Source organism: Amblyomma americanum, chromosome 9 (genome assembly GCF_052857255.1).
Source record: "Amblyomma americanum isolate KBUSLIRL-KWMA chromosome 9, ASM5285725v1, whole genome shotgun sequence".
In the NCBI taxonomy this organism is placed as follows: domain Eukaryota; kingdom Metazoa; phylum Arthropoda; class Arachnida; order Ixodida; family Ixodidae; genus Amblyomma; species Amblyomma americanum.
Window position 1 is genome coordinate 3925473 of NC_135505.1, and position 21529 is coordinate 3947001.

Below are 21529 nucleotides of genomic sequence, written 5' to 3' on the forward strand. Positions count from 1 at the left end.
GTGGAAGGTCAGTGCTGTGCTTGGATTTCTTTTTTATACAGAGCCCCCATGATCGAGTTTTTATGTTGGCATTTGAGTTTTTGTTGAGGATAGCATGTTCTCTTTCTCTCTCCGTGTGTCCCTGAAAACAGCAACATGAACCGGAACATGACCTTCTGGTACAACAAGGATGAACCCATGTTCGTAAACGTGGACGATGCCTTCTCACCGAACGTCGAAGTGAGCAGGATTCCGGCGGGGTGAGCTTCCAGAACTGTTACGCTAGCCCACTGAGTTGATTGCGAGGTTGTTAAAAACACCGCATCAAATTGAGAATGTAACGCTACTTGCTTTGATAAAAAGGTCAAGGGTATTAAAATTGTGACGCATGTGCTAAAAATCATTGATCCATCAATGTTATAGAACTTATAGAACTTTACAGACTGAAGAGGCGAATGCTGCTTGTTTAGCGGCTGCGATAAGTGCTCGCGCGTGGCATAATTGATTAAGCATTGACGCTGCGAGTATGTTTATTTTTGTTTTCGTGTACATCATTTCGAAGTGGGTGCACTTTCTTCTATTGAAGCAGGTGCACAGCATTTTGGACCCGCAATAAATTTTCATCTGTGCGTGAAATACGCAATATTATGAGTTTAGCCCAACCAAAGCGCCAGTTATGCTCCAATTTCTCCAACGCATTCACCTGTCACTTTTCCAACGCAGAGGAGAATGTCCTCCCGCGATCAAGATCACGCACAAGCTGTTCGAGTCGGTGGAAAAAGTCAACTACGAGTTCCTGAGGCTGAGCTTGCCAGTGTGCTGCCAAGAGAATCTGGTCGAGTAAGTTCCGCGGCTGCTTGGAGAGTTCGCTCACCGTAACGTAGGGACGAAAGGCCGATGTAACGCTTGCTGATTCGTTATGTCACTGCACATGCAGGTACCCGGAAAGTGCGCACGAGAGCGGTGGAGGAACGGCTCACCAGCGTGCTCCAGCAGGGGAAGCACGCAGACGACAAGGGTACGGCGTACTCATTCTGCAGTTTTGATGTTTGTCTTGTCACCGGGGGCGCTTTAATGCTTCATTCAGAGATTTATGGTTGGCAAGCATCATCGCGTCGAAAGATTTGCTCATTTTGCAGTCACCGAGCCACTGCGGGGCAGCGATAAATGCCTGACTGAAACATTAAAGCGCCCCTGACGATCACTGATGAACGGAGCTTGGCTTCGCTCATGCCGGCGACAAGGCGAGCATCAAAACTGCAGGATGGGTGCGCCTGACCCTCGTCGTCTGCATGCTTCGCCTGCGAGCTGGAAAACTGCTTTGTCGCCGCTCGCGTGCCGAGTCTTCCTTTTGGACCGTTGTCTTTCGCTAGCCCATTCTTAGCGCACAAATCGCGACGGTGTGGGTACGTGTGCCGCGCATGGCGCGTGTAAGGCTTAGTTATTCGTAACTTTATTTATATTCAAACAACACCAGAGTCGCAACTTAGGAGTCCTCGCTTTCTTGGTCGCCGTGGCTGGCCTACTGTGTTCTTCTAACCCCCTACAAACTACGACTGATGTGGGAGTTCTTGCTTCAAGGAATTTAAAAGTGTGCACTGTGAGTGCAGAGGCTGTTTTACTTGAAAGCGCTGGATTGTGACAAAACACGCGAATAGAGACGCGCGCTACGTTGTCTTCCCTTTGCCTTTGATGTAACTCCCCTAAGGCAGCAATGTGTCTTCGGTGACTGGAACCGTATAGCAATGGCGGCTGCTCTGACGTCATGAGATCGTTTCGTCCTTCCCATAAACTTTTAAAGTATAGCAGAATAAATGGGATTTAGTCAGGAGAGTGATTATGAGTTATTCAGCCGTGTCCATGAGCTCGCAATACAAGCAGTTAGTTTACAATGAGCTGTTATGCTAGTTTTGCCAAATCAGCGCTTCAAGACACAGACATACGTGAGACCCACACACACGCTGTGCTCAACTACCAACTCAATTTTATTCATGAAGCAATGCTAAATATATACAGCGCCGATAAATAGTTGGCAATCAGTCCCGCCACTTGTTACACCACACCCTCAACTTCCCCCATCGAAGAATGCCCTTTCCTTCGGTAGCAGGGAAAGGGATGTGCTGCTCAGGCATGCGTTTCTGCACTTAAAAATTGCTTATGCCTTGATAATTTCTCGTGCTGTCTTGTCTCGGTTATCGAGGCAAAAACAATCTTTCACAAATTTTGCCATTAACAAAAACAATTTAGCATTGCTTCATCAATAAAATTCGATTGTCAGTCCAGCGCAGCGTGTGTGTGTGTGTGCGTCTCACCTTTCTGTCCATGCAAGTCTTCAAGCGTTGATTTGGATCAAGGCATAACCAACTAGCCCAACAAGCAACTTTGTTGTTCGTTGTATTAGCACCATGGCGTTATTTTAGCCGCTTTCTCTTAGCCTTCTGAGTGGGAAGGATACTGGGTGTCACGGGACTGCTGGAGCGTTTACATGCTCCCGCAGCTCATCCAGAGCTTCTTTGGTGCACCGTCACGAAACAGCCAGCTATCCTCACTTTTAAAGCGCAGCGAAGAGCCCGTTCATCCAGGCAGCACAGCGAAGCGCCACCCGGAAGATGGCAGCCATGGAAATATCCCATAGGCGGGCCTAACACGCCACCTGCCAGCGGTGGCAGGTGGCGTGTGAAGACCTGCACCCGAATTTCGCTTTACCGACCATCGTATTCGTTTGTCAATTTTTTTGCCTGTTCTCGAATAGAACCACGCAATGACAACGAATCAGCAAGCGCTTGTCCGTGTCACTTTCTGGTGTGCGTCTGTGTTCGGTCCCCTCAAATGGAAGAGAGTTTCACTCACATAGTAGATGTCATTCAAGGCGACAACTGGTTCTCGTTCCGCCACAGCGACCAGGAGAAGGAGCACCGCTGGGAAGAGGTGCGGCGCCGTCAGCGGAGGGCGCAGGCCGAGAAGTCCAGCGTCCGCCACCCAGGTAACCTGCCTCCTCTTGCTCGGTCCACGGGCTTAGGTTCCGCTTCGGGCACAGTCCAGGCTTGCGGTGAGAGAGACCCGACGCGAGGGTGCTGAGTGCTATTCGAGTGGCGTGATGAGCCTTCCAAAACATTTTCTGTTTCTTGGACATGGCAGCAAGCATTGGAGAAAGCCTGCCTTTCAGCTTAGAGGTGCAAATGCTGAAGCAGGCACACAAATAACCGCCAAGACCTGTCAGGTTTTGACACATCAGCGCATAACCAAGCCAGTGACCCATGGGATAAACTGTTCGGCTGCCAATAACGGCACCATATCTATATATATAACGGCCCCATAAATGTTTAGGTGTTAGTTTTAATGAGCATTTGAGTTGGAATGATCACGTCGACATGGTGATGAACAAGCTATCAAAGATTTTCGGTATTTTGTGCCGACTGAGATATTTCATCATCCTGTGGTCCTTGTCTTTTCGCGCTGTTCTTCTTGAACAAGTATCAAGGAAATGCTGTATAGTGCAGTTTTCCTCTGTAGTAAATTATTGTTTTCTGGTGTAGGGCACTACGTCTTTTACAAATATTAACCGCTTGTATCTTCTTCAAAAGAAAGGTGTTCGAAATATTATGAATGCTCCTCGACTAGGACACACCGAACCGATTTTCAATGAACTTCGAATCATCCGTTTGCCACAGCTGTACGAAGCTTTACTTCTACAGCAGTATAAAGCCAATGTTAATCACAAAAATTTAAATATACTATAGCTGTCAGGATTACAATGCGAAGAGCCAAAGTACTCTAAACGACCGACACCCAAATGGTATGTGCCTATGATGCGAACAAATTATGGTTATCAAATGTTGAGCTACACTCTCCCACATCAACTAAATAAGGAGTCCGAATTGATGTACAGCTAATGCCAAATTTGTTATTTTTTGTTCATCTTTGTTCATCGTTTTCTGGAAGTGCTATCATGTTGTTTACCACTGCAATGTCTTTGTGGGCTGCGTCGGCCTCGTCAAGTCTTCCCAATGGCTTTTTGTCTGCGCACCCAACATCGTCATGATGTTAAATAAACATGATTCTGATTCTGAAGTGTTAAGTGAACGTTTGAGACGGTTTCGAGCAAATGCTTGCTTGGTCTAGAAGCGTGGTGAAGGGACGGGTTGGTTCAACGCTTTGCTCTGTAGAACAAAGATACAATTAGAGCCTCTTTACTAAGCACACACTGCTCCCACCCTGTTTGGTTGCTATTGGCTCGGGCGTGCTTTGTCAGTCTCCTTGCTGCGTTTGTCTGCTAAGGTACGGTGGCAAGACTTGCTTCCTTTATGCGCACTGCGGTTCACTCTTGCGGCGCGTTCACACATACGTGGCGCATTCTCCTCCTTGCAGCCAATCTGGAACACCACATGCTTCGCAGCGGCTTCAGCATGTCCGACGTCAAGGGTGCGTAGCTTTTGAATGTTCTAGCTTTGGAGCCCCCCTGTGGGAGAAACCTCCCCGTCCGTCTAAAGCCTCGGTTGACAAATTGCAAATCCCACTTTAAGGGGAAAGAAGGAGAGGGAAGCAACAGAGATGGGCTGACTGACGGACTGGATTAGCCATCCTCTCGCAGGGTCTGAACCCGTCAGCAGCAGCGGCTCCTCCGTCCGGGGGAACACCAATGCTAACGAACACGCTGCCGCAAAGGCGCCGAGTTTTCGATCTGCCGGGGGCGGCTGGTGCCCAGTCAGCACGCTCTCTCTTTAACATTCGCCCTCCCCCGCCTCATCCGGGCATGGTGCTTAGCAAGAGATATTTATCTATTTATTTTGCTCTCAGGACACACAGTATATTACCGAGGGGAACGGCAATTCGCAGCTATATAGAAGATATGGAAGATAAAGAAAACGTAAGGGGGCCAAGTACTACCCTTGAGGAACCCCAGAACCAAGTGGTAGAGTAGAGGAATCAGCGTCATTGACGCTGACAAATTCAAAACCAGAAGGAAATCCACGGATCCAGTTAAGAACTACAGGGTCAGTGTTCAGCACCTTCGTTTATGTAAAAGTAGTGAGAACAGAAAGTTGGGCTAGTTGGTGTGGATTCATACTTGACAGCGCAAAAAAACGAGGAGAAAAGCGAACGAGGAGACACAACACAAGCGCAGACTATCAACTGAACTTTTATTCACTGAAAGGAAGGTTTATAGGCGTGATAAAACACAAAAAACAACAAAAGGAACCGCCACAACCGATGTACAAAGAAATCAATGACATTTCATTCCTGCGTGATAAGGAACACCACAGCAACAGGAAAACCAAATTCAATCACATCAGGCCAACTCCCCGTACTGTCTACTTGCCCCCAAGAAACTGCGCAGAAAAGGAACTTCTTTATCCTGCAGGCTGACCGACGGTGATGCGGCACACGCTTCACTCTCTTTCTTAATCAAGTAAGCTTCTATCAACTCCCGGCATACCCTATCTTTGTGCCTGAACAAGATACTTGTCCTGTCAAGGCGAGGAAAGCAATCTTTGCAATCCCTGCAGTGCAAAGCGAGGTTGGAGGACACAGCACCTTTTAGAGATCTGCGGTGTTCCGCTAGACGCTCATTGATACATCGACCAGTCTGGCCGATGTAATTCTTACCACAGGAAAGTGGAACGCGATACACAACACATGTGTCGCAATCTGTGAGCCTCTTTCTGTGGGCTATCGTGCAATCATTCACTGCGCGGTTACCACCATGCTCAATCTTTTTGCGCACAGCACTGCACACACCACCGAGTTTGTTCTTCGCGGTGAAAACAACTTTCGCCCCGTACCTCGCCCCCACTCTTCCTAGGCGATGTGAAATGCCGTGCACGTAGGGGATTCCTACCAATTGTTTTTCCGCAACGTTCTCTTTCGCGATGACCGGGGGCCTGCCTGACCTGGCTAAGATCCTTTCAGTGACCCTACCCAGAGTCTGATCAGGAAAACCTGCTTCCTTTAACCTGCGCGTTTGTCCCAGGAAGCTTGTTCCAACCTTGTGGGAGCAGGATTTTGAGAGAGAAGCTTTTAGGCAAGAAGTAGCAATGCCGGCCTTTACCAATTTTGAACGACCAGAACTGTGATTGAGGAGGGGCTTTTCCGTTCGTGGGTGATACTCCCAGCATACACCACTCGCGTGGCAATCAATCCTCAGGTCTAGGAACTGGATGAAGCCTGACTGTGGCAATTCAAATGTGAACTTCAGACCGTCGCCCCTTTCCTTGAATATCTTGACGACGTCCGGGATAACCCTGGGGGAGATATCCTTTAAGCAAATCAAAAAATCATCCACGTACCGGAAGACTCTCACTGCAAAATCAGCAAGATCCTCCGTTAGTTTTACGTCCATCCTGCTTAGGAAAATGTCGCTCAAGACAGGTGCGACACGGGATCCAATGCAGACGCCGGACCTCTGGACGTACACTTTTTCGCCCCACCCAACGAAGGTTGAGTCGAGGTAAAACGATAGGAGCTCTAGGAAGCTTTCCACTGAAACACCACAATCCGCCACAAACACAGCCTCGTCATTATCCACGGTGATGCAGTCCTTCACATACTTCATAAGCTGATCATGAGGTAAAGAGGAAAATAAATCTTCTACGTCTATGCTGAAGGTGAAATGCCTCTCTCCCTCTACCTGTGACAGAAACTTCACAACACCTGCCGAGTTCTCCACCAAAAATGGGTCGGCCAACGTGAGAGAACCAAGATGACGCTGAAGATACCCAGAAACAGCATGCTGCCAAGTGTTCCGCTCCGAAACAATTGCCCTGAAGGGAACGTCCGGCTTATGTGTCTTGGCTGTGAAAAACAGGTCTAGAACGGCACCTTTGCTATTACTGACCATAGCACCCAGTCGATCGAGGTTCATTCCTTCCAGGAGGACCTTAGCCCGTTTCTTGATGGCAGCAGGCCTCAGAGCCACTTCTTTGAAGTTCTTTTCAATTGCCTCCCCTGCCTTCCTCCTGAAAACTTCTTCTGGCGCTAGGATAAAGAACCCCTCCTTGTCAGAAAGGACGGGCCTTAAGCCCTCAGCCGCCAAATAGGTTACCAGTTCTTTCATTATTCCTGCTGTTCTCGGTTTTCTTTTTTGGTCCATTACGATTGCGGAGCACTAGTTGACGCACCTAGATTTATCAGCGTCGGGAACAACCCGGGAGACCGCGCGCGAGAGCGCCAGCAGCTCGAGTGGCGTCATGGCAGGTTCGAAGCAGAATTTAGGGCCCAGTTCCAGAGTTCGTCGGTGACGGTCGTCAATCACCCTGTCCCCTAAGACGGTAATCTTCCCCCTAGAAACGGAGGCTTTCTTCCTTGTTGGTAGCCCAGGACGAATAGTGTGCTACCAACAAGGAAGAAAGCCTCCGTTTCTAGGGGGAAGATTACCGTCTTAGGGGACAGGGTGATTGACGACCGTCACCGACGAACTCTGGAACTGGGCCCTAAATTCTGCGTCGAACCTGCCATGACGCCACTCGAGCTGCTGGCGCTCTCGCGCGCGGTCTCCCGGGTTGTTCCCGACGCTGATAAATCTAGGTGCGTCAACGAGTGCTCCGCAATCGTAATGGACCAAAAAAGAAAACCGAGAACAGCAGGAATAATGAAAGAACTGGTAACCTATTTGGCGGCTGAGGGCTTAAGGCCCGTCCTTTCTGACAAGGAGGGGTTCTTTATCCTAGCGCCAGAAGAAGTTTTCAGGAGGAAGGCAGGGGAGGCAATTGAAAAGAACTTCAAAGAAGTGGCTCTGAGGCCTGCTGCCATCAAGAAACGGGCTAAGGTCCTCCTGGAAGGAATGAACCTCGATCGACTGGGTGCTATGGTCAGTAATAGCAAAGGTACCGTTCTAGACCTGTTTTTCACAGCCAAGACACATAAGCCGGACGTTCCCTTCAGGGCAATTGTTTCGGAGCGGAACACTTGGCAGCATGCTGTTTCTGGGTATCTTCAGCGTCATCTTGGTTCTCTCACGTTGGCCGACCCATTTTTGGTGGAGAACTCGGCAGGTGTTGTGAAGTTTCTGTCACAGGTAGAGGGAGAGAGGCATTTCACCTTCAGCATAGACGTAGAAGATTTATTTTCCTCTTTACCTCATGATCAGCTTATGAAGTATGTGAAGGACTGCATCACCGTGGATAATGACGAGGCTGTGTTTGTGGCGGATTGTGGTGTTTCAGTGGAAAGCTTCCTAGAGCTCCTATCGTTTTACCTCGACTCAACCTTCGTTGGGTGGGGCGAAAAAGTGTACGTCCAGGGGTCCGGCGTCTGCATTGGATCCCGTGTCGCACCTGTCTTGAGCGACATTTTCCTAAGCAGGATGGACGTAAAACTAGCGGAGGATCTTGCTGATTTTGCAGTGAGAGTCTTCCGGTACGTGGATGATTTTTTGATTTTCTTAAAGGATATCTCCCCCAGGGTTATCCCGGACGTCGTCAAGATATTCAAGGAAAGGGGCGACGGTCTGAAGTTCACATTTGAATTGCCACAGTCAGGCTTCATCCAGTTCCTAGACCTGAGGATTGATTGCCACGCGAGTGGTGTGTGCTGGGAGTATCACCCACGAACGGAAAAGCCCCTCCTCAATCACAGTTCTGGTCATTCAAAATTGGTAAAGGCCGGCATTGCTACTTCTTGCCTAAAAGCTTCTCTCTCAAAATCCTGCTCCCACAAGGTTGGAACAAGCTTCCTGGGACAAACGCGCAGGTTAAAGGAAGCAGGTTTTCCTGATCAGACTCTGGGTAGGGTCACTGAAAGGATCTTAGCCAGGTCAGGCAGGCCCCCGGTCATCGCGAAAGAGAACGTTGCGGAAAAACAATTGGTAGGAATCCCCTACGTGCACGGCATTTCACATCGCCTAGGAAGAGTGGGGGCGAGGTACGGGGCGAAAGTTGTTTTCACCGCGAAGAACAAACTCGGTGGTGTGTGCAGTGCTGTGCGCAAAAAGATTGAGCATGGTGGTAACCGCGCAGTGAATGATTGCACGATAGCCCACAGAAAGAGGCTCACAGATTGCGACACATGTGTTGTGTATCGCGTTCCACTTTCCTGTGGTAAGAATTACATCGGCCAGACTGGTCGATGTATCAATGAGCGTCTAGCGGAACACCGCAGATCTCTAAAAGGTGCTGTGTCCTCCAACCTCGCTTTGCACTGCAGGGATTGCAAAGATTGCTTTCCTCGCCTTGACAGGACAAGTATCTTGTTCAGGCACAAAGATAGGGTATGCCGGGAGTTGATAGAAGCTTACTTGATTAAGAAAGAGAGTGAAGCGTGTGCCGCATCACCGTCGGTCAGCCTGCAGGATAAAGAAGTTCCTTTTCTGCGCAGTTTCTTGGGGGCAAGTAGACAGTACGGGGAGTTGGCCTGATGTGATTGAATTTGGCTTTCCTGTTGCTGTGGTGTTCCTTATCACGCAGGAATGAAATGTCATTGATTTCTTTGTACATCGGTTGTGGCGGTTCCTTTTGTTGTTTTTTGTGTTTTATCACGCCTATAAACCTTCCTTTCAGTGAATAAAAGTTCAGTTGATAGTCTGCGCTTGTGTTGTGTCTCCTCGTTCACTTTTGTCCTCGTTTTTTTGCGCTGTCAAGTATGAAAAGTAGTGAGCTATTAACTTTATCGAAAGCTTTAGCAATGCCAAGAAATATGCAGTCAGATGAAAAAGCAGAGTCCAAATAGAAGTGAAGGCGAAAGTGAAGGTAAGTAGTTGAATGTCGCTAGATAGCAACTTTCGGAAGCCATGCTCTGCTAGAGAGAAGAAATTGTTATCCTCAAGAAATTAACAAGGTGTGTCGATGTATGTAACATTATTTTTGCATGCTATTTATCTCAAAGATATGGGTCAATGGTTAGATGAATTGTGTTTATCTCCGGTTTTATGTGCTGGTATGACCACAGCAGTCTTCCAGTCTTCAATAGTACACCGTGATGATACGATTGTGAGAATATGCATTTCGTGATGAGAGAACTGTACTCTTTAGCATTCCGCACAAATCTGCCGCTTATATCATCAATTCCGCTAGAATACGTTAGTTTAAAATCGACAATTGGTAGGATGCCTTGCAAGTGGAACATGGTAGGATCCATCGCGAAATGATCGCACAGATGGAGATCGGGACGTTTGATAACATTGGATGAAGAAGGAAGCGACTTAACGAAAGTATAATTTAGTGCAGTAGCACCGAGGCGGTCGACAGCAGGTTCACCGGTGGGTGCAATAACTGTAACACAGTAATCGTAGCGCGGGAAGAACTCAGGACAAAGACGAGACGTGACATAGCGCTTGTCCTGTGTCGTCTTTGTCCCGCGTTCTTCCCGCGCTATGATTACTGTGTTACAATGAATCACCAAGCTGCCCTAGCCTATTCCATTCTGGTGCAATAACGGCACTTTATTGGTGTTTCCAGTTTTCACTGTTCCAGAAGCGTTTTCGACTAGTCTTCAGAATGCTCAGGAGGGTTACTTTAAAGAAGGTGGATTTAGTATACTTCAGTGCTCGTTGTTCAGTGTCAGCTGTCTTGCATACTGTCCAATGGGCAGGTTTTATTGATTACTTAGCAGTTGGAAAAAGTCTTTTCTTTTTGTTAGAAAATCGTTTTAAATATCTGTTACACCATGCAGCATGGCTATTGGAGTACACACGCTAAGAGGGATAAGACGATGAACCAGTTAGGACACTTTATTTCGGCACACGCGCCAGTTTGTTTCTACTGAGCGCTCGAGATATTACCTGGTAAGAAAGTATCTAAAAAGGAGCCCAGTTATTAAGGGCTACAAATTGACCATTGTTATAGTCGCTAATGCTTTTGGAGCGTTTTGACTACGGTGCATGCGATAAATCGAACGTGAAACGCAATATATCGTGATCGCTCAGGCAGGACATATGTATTGCGTGTGGCATGGTATCTTCAGATGATGTTGGTACAAGATGTAGACAGGCGAAGAGGCTATATATTAAAGGCCCCGCCTTTCACAGAACGGGTCCACGAGCCATGGTCTCGCTCGACAAGTGACAAATCCAGTCGTCTAAAAATACCCGTTTATCAAAAAAAAAGCACTTTGCAAAGACACATCGGATGACATTACAATTTCAATATAAATATATTTTAAACTCTTCCTTTCTAAGAAACAATAGACCATACAAACATTCTCACAACAAGCTAACAATTTTAAATTTAAAGAAGGGTTATGAACTATTCATGCATCGTTCAAAAATATAAACGAAGACACAAACAGGAGTCAAAGAATAATAATAATAATAATTGGTTTTGGGGGGGAAAGGAAATGGCGCAGTATCTGTCTCATATATCGTTGGACACCTGAACCGCGCCGTAAGGGAAGGGTAAAGGAGGGAGTGAAAGGAGAAAGGAAGAGAGAGGTGCCGTAGTGGAGGGCTCCGGAATAATTTCGACCACCTGGGGATCTTTAACGTGCACTGACATCGCACAGCACACGGGCGCCTTAGCGTTTTTCCTCCATAAAAAAGCAGCCGCCGCGGTCGGGTTCGAACCCGGGAGTCAAAGAGCAGAAGTTGTAATTGCGAAGCGACAACACGCGGAATTGAGGGCCGATTTTATGGGAGGGACTAATTTGAGCTCATCGACAGTGGCAGCTTGAAGAAAGCATGCGCATATTACATGACGAACTTCACTTTTCTTCACATTATACAATGGCTTCCGCACAATCCAGAATGTGTTTTTCGCACAGCAGACCTCTGAATAAAGTTGTCCGCGATGCCGCTGAGATTTATTTTGCGGGCGAGCTCTTTGTGTCCATGGAGAACTGCTATATGCGATTTAATCGAGCTTGTCTCATTTTTTCTTTAGTTACGTTTTGACGCTACGGAGGCACGAAAACGACCTCTCAGATATGCATGACGTGACTGGAATATTTTGCCCCCTCAACCCATCGCTCAGTCTACGGAGGAGCTCAGCCCCCCCTTCCCCCCCCCCCCGCCCACGAAAGAAAAAGGGGGGGAGAGCTCGAGTCCTCTAGCCCCCCCCCCCCCCCTCCTCCCCGCAGTCGGCGCCGGTGCTCTGCCTAATCAGTCGCACTGACCGGCTATAGTTTTGTAGCGAAAGCTACATTAGGGTAGCAGAAGCGCATTTCGCGGTGCCCAGCCGGAGCCACAACTGTGCATGTGCCGTTACCATGCCAACCGGTTGCGCCGGGCCGCAGGTGTTCCGCATGGCTAAGAGGAGCGCTGTGCTGGCCTAGTCGGTGCTAGCTTGTCCATGCATGCGAGTGAGGCCGAGTGGCTTTCTCTTAGCGTTGCGCGAGAGCGGCAGGCTTTGAGCCGTCGTCAGAAAGCGGCGTCTGACCGCCCCGCGGATATCGCCCGGCGAGCTGCTTCACTGGAGAGGGCCCGGAACGCCAAGCGCGCGAAGCTTTAGCTTGTACATCCCTGTTTAGCCACAGTTGTGCCACAGCCATTTCTTATGTATTTGAGTTCAGGAGCAGGGGGAATTCAAAATATTGCCTCCATCTAATAAAAGCAATAAATCCTTAGAAATCACTGGTGGTCGAAAGATGTTACAATAGTCGCAAATGACCTGTAAAAGAAATCCCTAATCTGATATCCGTTCAGAATGCTTGCACCGGTACAGCTTTAACTTTTTTAGTATAAACCATAAGATGTGAACGCTTAGGCGGAAACATTGATATCACAGCTTGTTTTATATACAATAGTTGCTTGGAACTCTTCACGGTAAACAACGTCGCCATGGTATGTCGCAGCGCAATACACCCGGGTTGAACAATAAGAACGTTATCCGAGGTGCCTCAGGAATCAGCCGCTCTGGACAGCGGGCGCTCTGCGTTCGTGTGACGCAAGAGGTTTGGCCCATGTGGACTTTGGGGTCTGGGCTTGTCATCGGATAGAACTCGCGGCGTGCAGCATTAACTCATATGCCTCCTACTAAATCGGAGAGGATGTGAAGTTCCTCTTTTAATGACTTCCCTCTAAATTGTGTGCGCCACGAGAGAGTATTGCACAGTATCCACCGCCCTCCCCTGTCTGTGGGAGCAGACCTGCAGCGCGGCTACTCGGCGGACGAAGGCGGCGACACCGAGGACCCGATGCCCGTGGACCACCACCGGCCCCCGACTCCGCAGCAGAGGCGGCGGTCCATGCTCACCCCTCGCGGCACCACCGGCACCCTCACCAAGACGCAGTCGTTCGATGCTGCCACCACCTTGCAGGTGAGTGGGCCACGAGATATTTGCTTCTTTTTATTTATTTATTTGTTTACTTCGTTATTTACTTATTTATTTTATAACATTAGAGGCCACGTAAGCAGCAAAGTCCGCCGTCCATGTCACGAAATTGGCTCACTCGTTGAGACAGGTCACGTGACCATGTGCCGTCATCACAACCTGCCCACCGCTGCAGGTGGCAATTAAACTAGTTATACGTCGAGAGAAGTGACGTGACCTTGCGACGTCATGATAGCCTGAGTCGCTTTGGGACGTTAAACCCCCATAAACCACGAACAACTTACTCGCCGGGTTATGAGCCACAAGGTTTCTTGGTAGCAACCTAGACAGTATTAGAGTTCACGTCAGCAGCAGCGCGAGGCCTCCCGGTGTCACGAAATTCGCTGCATGGTCGAGAGAGGTTTGAGTCACAAGGCCACGTCAGAAAAAAATTGATAGGCTATATGCCCCATCCCGGCATAGCGGATCTCTGCCACTGGAGCTAGTACTCTGCATATGCGGCTGATAGACCGGCAACTGCAAAGAAACTGGCGGAAATACATACAGAATTGCAATAGAAGCTACGAAATCTAATGCTTTTGAGTTCTAATTATTTGAGGTGACTTAAGCGCCTTCATAGTTTCTTTTTTTTTATTTCGTAATGTTGTCGCGCCGCCGCGGTGGCTCAGTGGTTGTGGCGCTCGGCTGCTGACCCGAAAGACGCGGGTTAGATCCCGTTCGCGACGGTCGAATTTCGATAGAGGCGAAATTCTAGAGGCCAGTGTACTGTGCGATGTCAGTGCACTTTAAAGAGCCCCAGGTGGTCGAAATTTCCGGAGCCCTTCACTAAGGCGTCCCTCATAGCCTGAGTCGCTTTGTGACGTTAAATCCCCATAATCCAATTCATAATCCAATCCGTAAGCTTTACAATTTTCAAATATATGTTGAGTTTGTAGCATATACGAAACGTTCCTTTTCTGAAACATTTTATAAGCGTCGTTATTCTCGTTTTTAAAAACTTTCTGTAAATAATTTTACTTTGTAATTTATGTTATACATAAATTCTTTATAGATCTCGAATGGCCCTCAAACTTTGTTAATATAGTTTATCTGTATTTTTTTCTTCTGAGACATTAAAATGTTTGTTTCAATGCGAGTTTAGGCCATTGCCGCTATCAAGGCAGAAATGCCGGACCCGCTTGCGCAGCGTCAGCTCGGGAATAGATATGTTAGGAAAGAAGCGCATTCTTGAGAGGACGGCGCACCAGCCGGCTCTGGTCCAAACAATTTTGCAGGCAGGAACCTTGTGATAATACTCGAAATTGCGAGTACGAATACAAACTTTAGCTATATAATGCCCGTACTTGACCACAAAGCGCGGCCTCCATGCAGTTCGAGTATTCAAAGAACGAGGATATTCGACACAAATCGAATGTCCGTCGGAGCATTTACGAGCATAAGCTTCTTGTTGGTACGCTGAATTTGGCAAGCTTCACACGCAGCAAAGTCACTGCTGACATGAATCGGTGCAGAGTATTTTTTGCATGGTATCACTGCCTTTCGGGATTAAAACGTGATGGTAAACGTTTTCCTATAAGTGAGAAAAATGTTTCAACATACTGTCTTACATGCTGGAACCAGTCGTGGAGCGCTAAGGCTTGCTTACTGATGCATTACTGAGCATAGGCAAATATCCAAGGATGTCAAAATAAAACGGCTACTGCGAACAAATGCATGTGTTCATATTAGGTTCAATAATCGATGCTGACTCTTCGTATTGAATTCCTGTCCGAAAAAGCCCCGGCAAATGTGCATTGTTGAAACCAGAGCGCGCACAAGGAGCGCTGATGGACTTGCCGGAGCAACCGGCCCCTCCTTTCTTGGACATCACTGTTAATTGTAAGGCAGCTAGTGTAAGATGCTGTCGCAAAATCTTGCTTCTGAACTTAATCCTGTACTCGCATCGAGTAGCCGAGTGCCATAGAAAACTAATGGGGTGCATTTCTGAGACCATGCAGCAAAAGCTAACATCAGGTACATCTTAAGGTATAAACGGCTTGCCATTGAAATAATACGCTGGTCCATAATTTCTGGGTATGGCCGCCAACCCCGTTCAAGGCTGATCATGTTCCGTGCTGTAGTGCGGGTCTGCTTTGCATCCACTGCAGTTATAGGTGGAACATTCAGCTGACGCTTTCAACATAAGCTGCACATCTGCTGTCAGCAACTCCAACCGAAAAGAAGTGGTTTCGCCGATTTGGGTGGAAGCGGGAAAAGCACCCACGAGGTGGGTATATAAAGCAAAACTCTAGAACGACCGAACTGTCTCTTCTGCAGCTCCCAGAGCCGCTGCTACCAGGAAGGCAAAAAATGACGATGAAATCGTATGAGTTTAACGGCGCATGCTTACAACCTGACCATTTTTAACATGTTATCGCTGGATATTGCAACGGATGTCGTGATTGAAGACGGGGTGAACGAAGTGTCTCGGCGGTGTGCGTGTTCTGGGCTTGGGTGCTCTATGCTGTGTGCATGCCCTGTGCTCTGGGCCTGTGCGCTGTGCCCGGGTCGTTCTTGCGTCGTCCTCGCCTTGCACCACGTAGCATCTTTGGTGGAGGTGCGTAGTTCTTCCCCATCCTACTGCATCATGACATTTTATAGCACAGAAGCCTCAACCCCGCCGGCGCCGACCTCCTGTTCGTTGCGCCGAAGCACCTGCGCGCCGATGTCCTCCACGAGCTGCATGATCTCCCGGCTGCTGCACATCTTTGTGTATCGCGTACTTACGCCCGCGTGCGTCGTCGCTTTTTGTGGCCCCGCCTCTACCAGTCCGTACGCCGCTATGTTCGTGCCTGCGACCGGTACCAGCGCCGGAAAAGCCCTGCCACTCTCTCAACGGGCATGCTCCAACCTATTGATGTGCCTTAGGAACATTTCTATCGTGTTTACTTGGATCTTTTGGGCCCGTTTCCTTAGTCCACCTCCAGAAACAAATGGGTTGTCGTTGCTACGGGCTATGCCACTGGCTACGCAATCACGCGGGCCATCCCCACCAGTACTGCTACCGACGTTGCCGACTTTCTCCTCTACGACCTCACCCTCCGCCACTGTGCACCCCTCAAACTCCTCACCGACCGGTACCTTTGCTTTCTGTCTATAGTTGTCGACGGCATTCTCCGTTCCTTCTCGACTAACCATAAGCTGACCACCGCCTGTCATCCCTAAACCAACGGCCTCACAGTGCGCCTCAACCGCACTCTCACGGATATGTTCGCAATGTACGTTTCCCCGGACCATCGGGACTGGGATATCACCTTTCCATGCGTGACTTTCGCCTAAAACTCTTCGCGTCATGACACTGCCGGTAACTCACCGTTCTATCTTTTGTAAGGCCGCGAGCCCCAATTACCTTTGGACAGGTACGCTACTTACGACATCTACTTCTCAGCCTTCTGAATACGCACACGACGAAAATGACCGGCCAGAACACGCCCGCCAACTGGCGCGATCCCGACTACTAGCATCGCAGGCTTACAGCAGGACTACTATACGACCGCCGCCGCCACCGCCGCTTTCTCCCCTGGCGCCCTCGTCTTGCTTTGGTCGCCATCACGCCGCGTCGGGATTTGCGAAGAACTTCAGTCTCGGCATGTTGGCCCATACCGTGCGCTCCGCCAGGTCACCGCTGACACCTATACGAGATCGGCCCGGCCTTCCCGGAGACCACCTCCCGTGCACCCCGGCGTAACGCTGTCCACGTCTCTCGCCTCGAGCCTTACCTCTCGCCATCCCTTGCCACGCCCTAATCTGCACCGAGGCAGCGTTTTTCCGCAACGGATATTCTTGGTGAAGACGAGGTGAACGAAGTGTCTCGGAGGTGCGCGTGCTCTCGGCTTGCGGGCCGTGTGCTGTCGACCTGTGTGCTGTGCCCGGGACGTTCTTGCGTCGTCCTCTCCTTGGACCACGTATCGGTATCGCGTGTGCAGCCCGAAGCACGCCCAGAACATGTTCTAGACAACCATTTTGCCCTCTGTACAAAAACACAAGCGCTGAAGGGCGCCGCGCACTTTCGCCGCTTCGCTTGCGCAGCACCGCATATGCTGTGCGAATGTAAACTCCCGCGATCATCCGCGCCCCTTCACGTGGGGTCAGTTTCGTCGTGCCGCCACCAACTGTGCGTAAGGGACAAAACAGGCGCTGTCGTAGGGCATTGCTGTCCGCTGGCTTAGCAGTACCCACGTTGTGCATACAGAGCCGCACGATTACCCAAGAAGATAGACGCCAACGCGCAACTGCTCCCTCGAAAAGAACCATAGGATTCCAAACCAAACCTGACAGATATGGAAATATTCAGCAGAAGTTTTGATGTTCTGGCATGTGAGCTCCTCGAAGCATTCTTTACCCGAAAGATGGCTGACGAATATATCAGCGACGCGTCAGTGTGCTTGAAACGCAAAGTACTTTCCTGGCAACACGTTCATGGCATTGCTGTATGACGGCTAAAGTTTCGGAAATGCACTCCAGGTGATTTTTTTTTGACGTTGAAAGATTTTATGTTAAAAACTCAGAGATACGTTGGTGCGGTCTGTGCCGGTGCATTTTACAGCAAGGCGGTATTTATGTACAGTACTCACGGATTGAAATAGGACATTCGGAGCGCGTGGCCGTCGCTTCATGGAGCGCCGCCCGTAGACGCTCATGGAACCAAGGTGGTGCATTGTGGTATGGCGTGAGAGGGAGAACATCTACAAAGCAGAATTGCTCCTTCCAGTAGCCAATCAGCCGGCCTGTGGTTTACCACATGCCTGCGTGGCACTGCAAGGCTAGCGCTCCGAATGTCCTATTTCAATCCGTGAGTACTGTACATTCGCAGCAAAAGTCTGCGAGACGCGATTTCTAGGAAAAGCATTTATTGTAACTCCATCTCGCTACTCAGTCGCCTGATATTGTTACCAGACGAAAGAGCATGTAGGCGCCTAGTATCTTCATACTTTTCAAGTAATTGTGTTGCGTGACTTTGCAGGAATAATTTTTTGCCACACACCCACGTCCCTTAAAGTTTTGCTGGCGATACTACACGACAAAAGTAAATAATTAGACGAATAATTTATGGAAATTAACTGCTCAGCTTGTTTTTTCGTTTTAGGAGGCAAGCATATATTGCAAAATGGAAGGCCGTCAACAACGAATGTGAGCCCAGTTTTTAAATTCGCTTTACCGCAGTATGGTTCGAAATATAGACCTGCAAATATACACATTTGGAAGCTCATTGAGTTGTCTTTTCTGCGTAGGACATTTATAAAACGGTGTCGCCCGGGTTTTTAATACAGCAAATGCCGATGCTGTTTAGACGTAGAAATAAATTGATGTAATCTCGGCGACGATACCAGGCGTAGCGGCCCCATTTTTAAATACGCAACGCGGGAACGGCAACTCAACGAGGATTGAAATGCCTAGTTTTGAAGCGCAATATTTTGAACCACATTGCGGATTAAAAAAAAATTAACTGTGCTCACCTTGGATAGTGGCGGCTTTCAATTTCGCAATATAATCTTAGCCCCTGAAATAGTAATAAAATTAAATAGCTGATCACTAGTTTTACGCAACAAATAGCCTACTTAATGCGCTCTATCACGTACACAATTTCCGCCTTGCTGTATAATCCACCTGTACCGACCGCACCGATGCAACTCACACGGTTTTTAAAATAAAATTTTGTAAACGGTAAAAAAAAAATCACCCTGAATATATATGTACGCTCATCTTTTTCAAATAAAGAGCCGCGAGTTACTGCTTGTACTGTCTGGCTCATTTAGTGTGTGTCACATTTGTTGCGTTTTGAAGTCGTCAATCTTTAACCATGAACCAACTAACCCCGAAGAAAACGCCTAAATTTACGGTGCCATTCTTTTCCGCTATTCCCGAATATACCTTGCAGACATGTGCACAGTAAGGTTAAACGATTGTGCGCAATGCCAATCGGAATAATTTACCCTTTAAGCGGACGGCGTTGGTTAATGACAGTGCTGGCCTCTTGGCAGGTTCCTGACGGCAGCCGTCCGGACCCGACGCGGCTGCGGGCAGCTTCGAGCGAGGAGGCGCTCCACCGGCTCGGCCAGAAGCCCAAGGCCGGTCAGCGAACCAAAGCGGTCACACCCGAACCCGAGAGTAAGGTTTTGTTTGTTACGTGGGAGGGGCTGACGAAAAGCCATGTCTGTCAAGTCTCAACACCATTGTGTATACGTTAACCTACGGTGAACCCAAAAAGAGAAACCAGACCCTAAGTACACAAGCTAATGCACAGCCTGAATGCAAAGCCGTACAGAAAGCAACGGAATTTATTAAACAGCGTTCCGGCAAAGCAGAAGAGGTATTAATGTAATGATTGAAGAATACAAGCAGAAAAAGTTCACGGAAACTACATGTCCAGGAGCGAGAATCAATACACAAGAACATTCGTTGTAAAATCCTCAAGTGAAATGCTTTCTATAAGGCACATAACAGCAAACAAATGCTTGAGAATAATTTGCCGCGATTATTTCCTAAATGAAATAGTCGCTGATATCCGATATATTACCCCTTCATAATTTATAGCTTTCAGCTTTCCGGCGTTCCTTTACTTAAGTATGACTGTATAAAATGTATTATATTTTCTCTTCATTTTCTACTACTATAAGTTTGCATTATTTTATTCTACGAGAGAGAGAGAGTGAGAGAGAAGCTCTTTAACGGAAAAAAAAGCAGAGGATTTATGCGGCGTTTCAAAAAAAAAAAAAACAGCTGGTATGCCACTCTGCGTTGGAAACGGAGTTTGGGAGATAAAGGCGGATAAAGAGCGGTGTAGAACAGGTGAAATAAGTTTATCGTTTATGGTTTATGGGTGTTTAATATCCCAAGGCGATTCAGGCTATGAGGGACGCCGTAGTGAAGGGCCCCGGAAATTTCGACCACCTGGGGTTCATTATTGGGCACTGACATCGCACAGTACACGGGCCTCTAGCTTTTCGCCTCCATCAAAATTCGACCGCCGCGGCCGGGATCGAACCCTCGTCTTTCAGGCCAGCAGCCGAGCGCCATAACCACTCAGCCACCAAAAATGTGAAATAAAATAAAAATGCGAGAAGAAAAAATGCAACCATTAAATGCGTACTAAGCTGTATCGTCGAGTAATGATTTGACATATGAAATGATGAAGTGCATAATCCGACAAATGGGCAAAGAAAGCTCACTGCGTGATGAGTGTATGATGGTAACATGTAAAGTGAAATAATAGCTTCTCAAGTCGTCCAATATCCTTTCAATATGCAAGTAAAAATTCATTGCATGTCTCTGGTGCCTAGGGCAGGCTAAGGGAGCTAGAACACTGTCCATTTTTAGAGGCACTGTCGAGAGCATCTCCATGGAATGTTCATAGTACGCACGCTCGTCGTCATACGCAGGGCACTCAAGCAGGATGTGTGGTTTTTTCTGCGCTGCTACTATGCCTAATGGTGAATTCCAATCGCAGGCCCGGAGCGGTCTGCACGCTCTGTGACAGAGCGCCTGAATCCGGCGCAGAGCGCGCGACCTGAAATTGCGATTGGAGTACACTTGCTCTGGCCAGAGCATGCAGGCCAGAGCATGCAGGGCGCCGCTATCGCCGCTGAATAAGAACGTCACGCAAACTTCCGGTCGGATCCGCCAATTTCGGCGGAGCAGTCCCGACTGCTCCACGGAGCAATCTCGGCTCGGCAACCGCTCCCTGTCTAAGATTGGAAGACGCGATCCGTGCCTCAGATCTGCGTTCGGAATACAGTTGCTCCGAAAAGAGCAGGAAACGTTGCTCCAGAAGTGCTCCAACTCTGCGATTGGAAGTCACCATAAGACATGTGAATGATGTCGAGTGCCACTCAAGCTGCATACTAGCAGCTTTAATCTCGGCCTCGTCTATTATTTCTGACGTAAAGAAAGAAAGAGAGAAAGGAAGAAGGAATGAAAGAAAGAGGGAATGAAAGAAAGAACGAAAGAAAGGAAGAAAGAAAGAAGGAAAGGAAGAAAGAAAGAGAGAAAGAGAGAAGGAAAGAAAGAAAAAGAGAGAGAAGGAAAGAAAGAAAGAAAGAAAGAAAAAGAGAGAGAAGGAAAAAAGAAAGGAACAGGTATTGTTTAGAAAGCCAGAGATTTTATATGTCAATTCGTGCATATCGTTTGGTTTCTGCAAGTAGAGCACATTGTGCTGATGTTCCTTCTAGAGGAGCTTCCGAAAAAATGCAGCCGAATCAGGCTGAATTTGTTTAAAAAGGGCTAATGCTAATCTATTTTTATGACATTCGAAATTGCACTCGACGCTTGTTTAAAGTGGAGCCAGTGACACAGATAATGTGCATTTTCAATA

General features: G+C 48.2%; 1 protein-coding gene across 1 annotated transcript in view; it reads left to right on the forward strand.

Annotated features, from left to right (window-relative positions):
* Positions 1-21529, forward strand: part of RyR (Ryanodine receptor) — a 1185515-nt gene that overhangs the window by 342909 nt on the left and 821077 nt on the right. The window contains 6 exon segments of the mRNA XM_077638630.1: positions 132-239; positions 703-819; positions 2877-2962; positions 4348-4401; positions 12992-13164; positions 19200-19326. Of these exon segments, the coding sequence (XP_077494756.1) occupies positions 132-239; positions 703-819; positions 2877-2962; positions 4348-4401; positions 12992-13164; positions 19200-19326 (665 nt within the window).